The sequence below is a fragment of the Falco cherrug genome, chromosome 2 (assembly GCF_023634085.1).
Source record: "Falco cherrug isolate bFalChe1 chromosome 2, bFalChe1.pri, whole genome shotgun sequence".
Taxonomy (NCBI): Eukaryota; Metazoa; Chordata; class Aves; order Falconiformes; family Falconidae; genus Falco; species Falco cherrug.
The window spans coordinates 89,164,312-89,175,380 of NC_073698.1; the positions used below are offsets into that span (position 1 = coordinate 89,164,312).

General features: G+C 45.6%; 1 protein-coding gene across 2 annotated transcripts in view; it reads right to left on the minus strand.

Annotated features, from left to right (window-relative positions):
• Positions 1 to 5,025, minus strand: part of POLA1 (DNA polymerase alpha 1, catalytic subunit) — a 204,209-nt gene extending 199,184 nt beyond the window's left edge. For both annotated transcript variants that reach the window (XM_055701958.1, XM_055701957.1), the window contains exons 1-6: positions 4,873 to 5,025; positions 3,139 to 3,263; positions 2,014 to 2,110; positions 1,444 to 1,524; positions 544 to 659; positions 225 to 287 (exon numbers count right to left, since the gene is read on the minus strand). In XM_055701958.1, the coding sequence (XP_055557933.1) occupies positions 225 to 287; positions 544 to 659; positions 1,444 to 1,524; positions 2,014 to 2,110; positions 3,139 to 3,263; positions 4,873 to 4,903 (513 nt within the window). In that variant the 5' untranslated portion in view covers positions 4,904 to 5,025. The remainder of the gene's footprint in view (positions 1 to 224; positions 288 to 543; positions 660 to 1,443; positions 1,525 to 2,013; positions 2,111 to 3,138; positions 3,264 to 4,872) is intronic.
• Between the last annotated feature and the right edge of the window lie 6,044 nt (positions 5,026 to 11,069).

An 11,069-nucleotide genomic window follows, 5' to 3' on the forward strand; every position in this document is an offset into this window, starting at 1 on the left:
GGCACAGCAGTTCTGGCTTATCAAACTAGAAGAGTCATGCAACTTCTGCATGGTGGAGATGACAGGTAGACTGCATACATACATGGAATGTACCAAGCACATGTGCTATGGAAGAAATCAATCTTAGATGGTCTAGTTTTATGAAGAAATGTATTTTCTTGATACCACAGCAAGAAAAATGAATGGATTACGATGGTTCGAGCAGATTTTATTAATATACTTACTTCAGCATTAAGATCTTGAAGAATATCCCCTAGTAAATCATCCTTTGACAGGTCCACAGTTTTCTGTAACATAACAGATCAGCCAAACAGTTCTTAGTTATATGTGCAAACCCAATCAGGAGACCAGCAGCAAATGACTAAAGGGTTTCTACAAAACACAAACAATGTTTACAGGAATGCTCCATAGACAACAGACTGTAATAGGAGTTTATGTCTTGCTAGACACAAGAAACTGAAATAAGCCCTTGCTTTATTCCACTCCCACTAAAACACTGTAAACAAGTTAGAAATCTTTAAATTCAAACATGTTAACACTTACATCTGTGTTTTTCTTCCCAGCACTGGCTATAAACATAGACTTAATTGTGTTTGGCTTTGACACCACAGCTTTCTTCACATTCTTTTTATCAACCGTAGATGTTTTGCCACCTTTTCCTACAGAAAAATATAAAATTGTGAATTCTACATCCAAAAAGTTCAGTGTTTAAGGGTCCATTTATTAGCAGGAATAGACAGCTAGCTGAGGTAGTCTACTTCTTCCACCTTTACACTGCTGGCTGAAATGAAGCCTAAACATCTTTAACTTGCTCCCACCTTTATAAAGGCTGCCATGCACACATACAAAAAAGCAAAACCCTATCAGCAGCCTATCATTCACAGTCATGTCAGAGATTCACTTTGCATACTCAAGTTCATACTCCAGAAAAAGGACCAAGATACATTACATGGAAGCACCTCCAGAAAAAGACAAGTATCCAGGAGTTTGGCACTAGGCTTGGATTCTCAACATCAGATGTAACTTCTTGGTTGGCCACCAACTTCACAAAAGTTGGCACAATCATTTAATCCCAGATCCTTAAAAGCATGCCAGGATTTCAGTGGCCAGAGACACCACACATCCTTTAGACACTGGCTTTGGAAACCAAGATCGTTCCTAGATGCATTTGTCCTAGAAATGAAAATCTGACAGAATACTGTTGGCAAAATTGCCCTAGTCATGTTGAAGCAGTTAGCAGCGATTTTACCACATTTTGTGGACCTCTAACTTCTGCAGTACGGAGGCTAAACAAAATCCACAGTCACAGGCATAAAATTACAGAGCTCCAAGTAACATGTCATTTGGCCATATTCACTACATACTGATGCCAAAAAGTTGCCCGGTTTAGGTGCCTTTTAAAAGCCACTGGCAAGCATTCTACAGTGGTCATGTTCAGCCTACCTTTCTTATTGGAACCAAGAGCATCATCATCCAGATCTTCATCAAAGATTTCCCTTCCATCTTCTACATAACCTATCCCATCTGTAAAAAACCAAATTGTTAAAAATTTGCATTTTAAATTCTGATATTTCTAAATATATTCATAATCAAAACTTTTACGTATTTAAACATTTCCCCCCTTTAATATAGAGCAAAATTTATAAATGCAAAAAATGTTTAAAAACCTACAGCACTCTCAGCTCTATCTTCTATTAGACTAAATATATTGCTACCTGTTTAATTAGAAATTATTAATTACAGTACTACTTTTTAAAGTTACATCACTGAGAACTGGAAATAAAATTTCAAACACAGTTCTTAATGAAATATATTTTCATTACCATACTAAAACACTACTATGAGAACAATGCAAAAGATTCATTTCCATATAAAAGCTTACCTCTTTCTTGTCTTCTACAACAATTTTTAAGGATGTACTAACTACAACTTACCTCAAATTATGAACATTGTGAAGCCTAATTGAGTTATAACACTATAATCAAAATAACTCTCCAAATGATTCTTACTTACCATCATCAACAATCCAGTCATCATCCTGTCGTTCTCTGACCATCTTCGAGTATTCTTCCTCATCTATTTCATCATAAACACCTGTGAACTCCTCAACCTACAGTTAAGGTACACTGAGGATTAGCAGTTCCCATACCATTATTTATTAATATAGGTCATCAGTAAGAACATAGAAGTTCCCAAGAAATGTATGGTTTCCTACACTGTTACATTGTTCACAACTAGTAAGCACAGTTATTCATTCAGTTTAAGTTTCCTCTTTGGTAGTTACAAAAGACAGGTTATCAATTTCTAAAAATATCACAGCATCCTGAAATTCAAAATCTACCGAAGCACTCGCAGTACTGCTCATTTCATATTACAAAAAATAAAATAAAAAAAAAAATTAAAAAAAATAAAAAATAAAAAAATAAAAATCCTAGTGATGGAGGCTTCTGACCTTTTGCTCTACACTCAAACACCAAGATGAACTTGGTGAAACAGAAGATGATTTCATGTGTCCAAGCATAATGCTGAAGAAGCTCTTCTGTGCCTCAGGGTAAATTTGCATGTTAACAATCTACACACTTCAGGCTTCTTTAGATTTATCCATCTCAATGTAGAAGTCACTTCCTGTTGGCATTACAATTCACTGGACAGTATCAATGTTACACTGCCAGATTTCAGTTACAGATCAGATACCAGTTAAATACTTAAATTCTGGTTTCTTTGTGGAAACACAGCATGTCAATATGAATTGATTTTGGTCATGTAAAGCTGTGAAATTCATTTAAAGTTTAAAATAACTTGAAGTTTAAAAAAAAAGTACTTCGTATCATAATGTTAGTTACGTAATTGAATCTTAAAAGTTGCCCCTTCCCTGTGGGATAGTTATCAAGCAATACCAAGCATGTTTGACTTGCAGTTAATAAAATCGTTTTCATTTTGAAAACAGAAAGAAATAAATGATACCAGAAAGCAGCAAAACAATTACAGTTATATTCTCAAAAAACATACATCCTTAAAAAAACAAAATCTGATCTGAAAGGCAGTGTTTCTCATAACTTTTAGATATGTATAAAGGGTAGTTAAGCATCTTGGCTCACATTCACTTTTTAATAAAAAGGAAAGATGAGGAATTTTCACCTCATATTTTATTTTTTCTCCAGATTTGGCTTTTTTCAAACGTTCCAGTGCTTCTTGCTGGCCTCTTCTAGACTTCTTCTCACGCCTAGAACGTGATGCCGCAAAACTTCCAGACTCATGCATAGCTGCAATTAAAAAAAACAAGAAATAAGTTTAGTAATGAGCTGCTGTTATCTTTGGTACTTCAGTGTTCAGTGATGTATTAATAGATGGTTGCAGTTTTGCCTAAAATCAACATTGAAATCTACCTGGCTAAAAGCACACAGTCAGGAATGGCTCTTGATAAGCCAATTCTGAAATTATACTGAAGGCATGGTCTCAGACAGACACACAGATCAAACAGACTTTGTGCCAGCTCACATTCAGCAAGAAGCTACCACTTACATTCCCAAAGCACCTCTCAAATCTCATCAACCCTTGGATGAAAAGCATCCCCCCCCCCCCTTTCCTTGGGAATTTCCAGCTCCTTTTATTTTGCATGTCTCCATGACAACTCAGGAGTAGACAGACTTAGAAAAGGCCTATATTGCTACAAAGCAGTAATGGTTTTCATGATGGCTGAGAGTGTGGCTAGATAGAGACAAACTGGTAAATTGCCGGTAGCAGAAGTCTGCCACCCCATTTCCTCTTACAGTGTCTTCCATTCACAGTGCTCCCCCCAGCAAGGTGCTCTCTGCTTCTCTTGACCATTTTCTCTCTTGATTTTTGTGGGGTGTACATTTACCTGACCACAAAGAATGAACGGTCCCAATCCAGCCTATGAAAGCAGACAGCTAGCCCAGGAACGAGACTACGGGTTTTGCGTGACAAGCTGAACAGCTACAGGCAGCAGAGACCCAGGGCTGGTGCGAGCAGCCAGGCCAGGCAGCCAGGGGAGGCCAGTCCATCCCTGGTGACAGCAGGCAACCAAACTGTGAACAGGGCTGCACCCTGGCAGCGCGGCCCGGACAAGTAAGGATTGGGATTGCTGTGTGCTGGGACGGGCTACAAAGGAGCCGTCTGGTAACAGATGTGGAAGAACCGCAAAGCTGTGACACTTCGGGTGTATTTGTGCACGGATTTTCCGTCAGTTCTTTGCGTTTGCTATAAGCAAGCGCCTAAAGCAACGTGCTCCTCCCCAGGCAAACGCATTCTGAGCCCCAGCCGGGCCCGGCCGCGCCTGCCGGTGCCCTCCGCAGCGCAATGCCAGCGCTCCTGCCGGGCACGGCAGCCCCAGCCGGCGGCCCGCGAGGGGGAAGCAGCCCAAGGCCTCGCCGCCCGGGGCAGGCCGGCCCCACCGCCGCGGGTGAGCGCTGCGGGGCCGGAGGGGCTGCGCGGCCGCCCCCGCCGCCGGGCGCAAACCGCCCCAACCTGGCGTAACGCCCCCGCCTGCCGGGGAAGGGCCCCCCCGCTCGGGCGGCGCAGCCACCGGCCCACTGAGCCGCCCCACGGCGCGGAGGGCGCGGGACGCTGCCGGCCCCCGGGCGGCGCCGCTCAGCCCCGGCCCCGCGGGCTGGGGGCTCGGATCGGAGCGCGGCCCGCCGCGCACGCGCGCTCCCGCTCACCGTGCGGACACCCGGTGTGCGCGCGCGCCCGCGCTCTCCTCCCTCTCCCCGTCCCCAGCTCCCCGCTCCAAGCGCCGCTGCCCCCCGCCTCACACCGCACGGCTGGCAGCCGCCGCCCCGCCGCGGGGAGGGAGGCCGCCGCCGCCCCGGGCGCCCCATCCCCTCCGAGCGGGCGCCCCGCGGCCCTCACCGTCCGGGCTCCCAGCGCCGCTCTCGGCCATGGCGCCCGCGCGCTCCGCTCGCGCCAAGGCTCCCGAAAGTGGCGCGAGACGGGAGCCCCGCGAGCCGCCGCCGGGGCGGCAGCCAATCAGCAGCCGCGGCGCCCGCGGGTCCGGCCGCCCCGCGCGGGGGCGGGCCCGGCGCTGCCGCCCGGGGCGGGGGCCGAGCGGCGGCCGCCGGCGGGGCGGGGCGGGAGCGCGCGCTGCCGCGGGACAGGGCCTCCGGGCGCCCCCAGCCCGGAGCCGAGTGCGGGAAGGACGGCCCGGGCGAGGCAGAGCCGTTTCCTGGGCGAGGCCTACGCCGCCGGCGGGCCGAGCACTGGCTGAGGCCTGGGCTGGCGGATGCAACCGCCTCAGGCGCCGGGCCGGGCCTGGCCCGCCGGTGGAGCCGCAGCCGTGCAGTCACTGGTTGATCCCAAGGTTCCGAGCCGGGCTGAGAGCGGCAGCAGACGACACCGTCCCGCGAGTTGCGTCTGCGGGATGTCCAGCAGGGCTTCCACCTGCCACAAGGGTGTCGGGGCCCATGAACCATAGTGACGTGGTGCCTCGATTGGGGCAAAATAATATAAATGCACACTGCTGAACTGGGAGGAGGTGGTCGTTGATGCCAGTCGTCTGAAAGCTGGAGCCAGGCTGCAGCGGGAGGGTCAAGGACTGCCTGTAGCACCACTGTTAGCAGTAGGCCAGTCCCTGTTAGGAGAAACAGGCATTTCCCACACGTTTTTCAACAATATATAACCACTGAAGCTAGAAGTGTGACCACTACAATTACTAACATCTGTGGGAGCCATGGTTCCTTTTTACATATTTAAAGTAGGTATTGTCCTCTGTCACAGGCATCAGGAGCTCCTTCAGTAAATTCTCTCTGGTCTCCTCAGAGAGAGGTAGTGGTTGGCCAGCTTAGCAACAAAATAGCTAATGCAATGGACGCCCTTTTATTTCCCAAATCCCTTTAATTTTTTTCCTTCCTTGCTAGGCATGAAAAAAGGAGATGCAGATTGGATTTCTTAAGAGGCCAGCTGCATAGAGGACTTGGAGAAAAGACTTGTCAGAGCTTCTTCCTTGCATACACCTGACTGGCAGATTGGGGAGATGGAGTATGTTCTGCTGATCTTGATGCTGTGGAGATGGCAAGACTATTATACACCAGCCTTCAGCTGAGGAGCAAGAACTATGTCCAGAAAAGGATATATTTCAGTTTCAAGTGTAGTTGGATATGTTTTTAAAAGCCTCAGTTAAGACAACTGCAGCTTTACAAGTCCTCTCTGAGTCGTCTTAGATCTGTCTGCCTATGACTTCATTAAGAAACCCAGGGAAACCGGTGAGGGTTGTGCTATTTCACCAAAGATTAACCTTGATCTTTTTCCAAAAACACCAGTGTTGGCCAGTCGGTACCCAAATAACTTGCCACCTTCATTTGCAGAATTTTCTGGAGGAGCGTTTTCTGCTCATGAAAATACGTGGGGACTGACTGCAGCTTCTAACAAAGGCAGGTAGCACCAACACTTCAGAGCCATCCGAGAGTGACCAGGACTCTCTCCTTACAGCTGAAATGCTGTTGCTGGAGCATTAGCTGGTATTATTTGGCCTGGATGTACTGACTATTGCCAACTATCTAGAAGAGAGAATTCTTACAGTTTTGAAACTGAAAATTATTTTCCTTCTCCACAAGGACTGCTTTGTACTGGTAAGAGAAAAATAAAAACCTACCAGACATTGATGCTTCTAACTTATCTACCCAGTTTCTAGTACAACACTACATCTCACTGCTGGACCTAGTCTTAAATCGAAGCAGAAATACTACCCTAACCACCTGTGGCAGCTCCCTGGTGCTTAAAAGGGACCGGCCACCCCAGCATCCAGAATGCCCATTCCCAGGCACTCAACAAATCGAGGCCACCTCTCTCAGCAGTAGCTAGTTATTAAATCCGTTTAGATGTAACAAACTCACATCCTTGGAAACACTGGCAACTATAGGAGGAATGCCTATCTGGCCTACTGTCCTGGTTTCAGCTGGGACAGTTTACTTTCTTCTTGGTATCTGGTACAGTTTTGTGTTTTGGTTTTAGTATGAGAATAATATTGATAACACACTGATGTTTCAGCTGTTGCTAAGCAGTGTTTACACTAAGTCAAGGATTTTTCAGCTTCTCACCCCACTCCACCAGTGAGCAGGCTGGGGGTGCACAAGAAGCTGGGAGGGGACATAGCTGGGACACTGGGACACTAACCCCAACTGGCCAAAGAGATATTCCATACCATATGATGTTTCCTCCTCTGCTGAGAATGACTAGTGGGAAAGCTGGCTGGGGCCACTGCTTGGGAACTGGTTGGGTATCAGTCAGCAGGTGGTGAGCAACTGTATTGTGCATCACTTGTTTTGTATATTCCAATTCTTTATTATTATTATTTTCCTTTCCATTTCTCCCTTAAGCTGTCTTAATCTCAATGCCTGGATTTTACTCTTTTTTTTCCTTTTTCCCCCCAATTGTCTCCCCCACTCTCCCATCCCACTGCGGGGGCGGGGGGGGCAGTGAGTGGGTGAGCAAGTGGCTCTGTGGTGTTTAGCTACCTGTCCAGTTAGGCCAAGACACCTACATACAGTCTTTCATTTGGTGCATTTATCAGCTGTTTGGTTTATTTCTGTTTTTAAACACATGCACAAAACAAGATCACATCACTAAGCGTGATGTGGGGTTCAGGTTCAGAAGTTACTCAATTTAAGCCATGATAAAGAAACATTTATAAAATACACGTCACAAAATTGTTCAGTTTAAATAAAATTAGAGTGATACTGCACATTTCATATATACCTAGCTTTCACATGCTTTGGAATTTTAAATTGACTGGATTTTAATGCTTTTGATTAAAATAAAATAATACTCTTTGCCAGCTGTCATGCAAACAGTGGCATGTTTGTCGTTCAGGTGATGCATGATTTGAGCCGGTACACAGTGATACAGTTAATTTACCGAACTGAAGTCATTGCTATAGCTCCACTGTGGGACAGTGCAGATCAAACAAAAGTCTTTTTCATGAATGTTAGTTCAATCCTGACATTCATCTCTGGCCATAACAAGAATGCATCTGTTTCCCACAGCACAGCATAAAAAGCATACTTAAATGCTTGGGGGGTGGGGAGGCAGGACATGCACTTTGCTTTGGAAAAGAAAGTGAACCCAGCAAGATTTGGGACTTCCTCTGCTGAATGGCTTTATCACAGCAGATTACTTTGAGTTGATCTTTAAACTCCCTTGGGACAGTCATACAACAACAACTTGGCGAGACCTTTGCTCAATTGTCTATTGAGTACAAGAAATGGCAATTCTGCTGTGCAGTTCAGAACCATCCAACGTTCTCTCAAGGGAAGTGTCATAGCTGCAGAAAAAAGTGCAAGAAAAGCACGGTAACGAAGATGGTAGACAGCCAAAAACATGGTACAGAAGAGGAAGCTCAGGAAACTCCCAGATTTCAACAAAAGGTGACAAAGATGTATTTTTCCCTGTTGTTTCCTTAGAGCTGTAGTTTAAATACGTAAGTTATGAATAGAAAATACTGTAAACTCATTGCAAGAGCTTGAAAATAATATGAAAAGTATTATATATTAACATATGAAAGTACAAATGGAGTATAGTATCAAACCTAAGTTAGATGGACAAAGTATTGAGGATTATTCTTGTCTTCCATTTTATGTCTAGGGCATGCTTGATTTATCTCAAAGACAGTATGACAACAAGTTAAATCTCTGAGATTCAGACATTAGACATTAAGCTTATGGTTGGTAATTTTTTTGGTGATGGAGAAAAAATATGTTGAAACTAAGAGGTGGTATAAAAACCAGAATGCAAGTAAACCATGAATTACAGTGAGGTAGCAAATTCACTTGTATTATGTCTAATTCAAAATGCCTAAACATGTCATTAAGCACAGATGATCTTTGTGGAGAATTATGTGTATGGTAGTGCTCAGGATATGAATGTATATGCTTTATGTGTGTATCTCCTACAAATGTGGAGTATTTAATTCTCTTACTCTTAATCATTACATTGGTCTGAATTAATTCATGTTATCACTCAATTAACTTAAAGTTTTTACATTTAATATGATCCAGCTTTGTCTACTTCCTTTCAGAAGCTGCTTAAACTGTGCTGTTCACATGACTTTTCAACATGAATTACTTAACTATATAAGGGACTAAACTCCTAAAGGAGCACAGGTTATGTAAATTAAAAATAAAACCTCAATTGATTACTTACCAAGAGGTCATTCTTTTAAAATCTTTTCACAGGTAGTTAACTGATAGAAATAGGAAGAAATAGATGCTTCATTTGTTTATCAATAAAGATAATGCAGACACTCATGTTCAAAGGGTAAGTTCCTTGCTTACCATGCCTGTAAATGCCTTTTGTTCACTACACAGCTCTTTCTAATTTCCTGAGTTACCTGCTAACATCAGGATGAAGAGAATGAAGTTGCTATTAGGCTGTTAAGGATCTGAAATGCAGATGCAAAATAGAAACTAGAGCAACATATCAATTTCCATTCTGACAGAAAAAAAGGTCTATGGAATGAACATCAAGAGATGGTTTTGGTTTGTTTTTTTAAAAAAAAAAACCCACACACATCAAATTCTGATTGCAGTTAAATTACAGCAAATCCTAGTAACTCAACCAGAACTGGAGGAATTACACTAACTGGAACAGAGCAGGATGTCATCACCAGCTTGCCTAACACAATATTCCTATCCAAGCCTAGAAGGAAAGTACAAAATATTATAGTGTAAATTAAATAGGGAAGACAAGTGAGAGCAAACTCACAGAGCATGAGCCCTTACATAATTATAATGTCTAAGAATTAAATCTGATGCCAGTGGTATTCAAGAGCATACAGTTATTGCCACAGCATGAAAGTCTGTTTTAACTACTTTCACCGCTCTCTTTTACAATGGCACAAAAATTAACAATTAATGTATAAGCAGAACGTTATTGCAGAGAGGCTGTTACATTTCAAGACCTGGCTGAAGATCAAATGTGCTTCCATGGGTGAATACTCTTAGAATTCACCCTTTCACATCTCTTTGGCATAAAGGAGGACAGTATCAAGAGAGGCTGCAAAGTCTAGCTGTAATCCTGACAACTCTGTCTTGCTGGATTGTTGCTGGTGCAGGCTGTGCTCACGGCGTGGAGAAGCAGCAAGGGCCAGCTGCTGCCTGTGGAAGGGAAGCCCAGCATGGAGAGCCTGGTAGGACAGTCAGGACCTCATCCCCCAGCCCCTGAGGACTGCGAGCAGGGCAGCCCAGGGGTGGGAGTGAGCGTCAGCCCAGAACCCAGAGCAGACAAGTCCATGGTGATGAGGCAAGTCTGAGGTCAAACCAGAAACACGACTCAGGGTTGGATCCAGTGGTGGACCTGGGTCAGATACAGCCCAGGGATCACCAGGCAAGTCCATGGTGATAAGGCAGGTCCATGAAGTCAGCCTGTGGTTGGGGACCAGGATCAGACACAGCCTAGGGATGACCAGAGGAGTCCATAGTGATGAGGCAGGTCCAATGTCAAGCTAGGGAGCTAGGGAGCCAGGGACACATCTGTGGCTGAGCTGGAGAGCAGCACTCCTACAGCCCAGCTCCGACAAGGATGGACGGTGCAGGCCAGAGCTCAGAGCCCCCATGCAGAGGGCAGGGGTCCTGGCCGAGGCTGGTTGGGGCTGTCAGTGCCCTTGGCCCTGGCAGCAGCCCCCTCCCCCAAACAAGGTGTGCTGTCATGCCTTAGAGATCTGGGTTCACAAGGGGTTTGCTGTAGAGTTATGTAATTGTTGTGGGCTGTCACTGGGCCACTTCGTGGGCACTGAGCCAGGGCAGGAACAAGGGTCTGGGAAGGGGCTATGGCAGAGGGGACTTGGGGGTGGCAGGAACCCTGGGGGGCAGCCCCCAGAGGCTGCTGGCTGGGCTCTGGGAAGAGGGTTCACTCAGGAGCTGGGGCTGGGCAGGGGGCCAGCATGGCAGGGACACCAAAGCCCAGGGTCAGGCTGATGACACAGGAGGAATCACCAGAGAAGACCCCACACAGCCAGGGGCTGGGCCCCACTGTGTTCAGTTCAGGGCTTAGGAAGGCCTGAGCTAGCTGTCAGGGTGCAGCAAGGGTCAGCTGCTCCCTAAGGACAGGGAGATGAC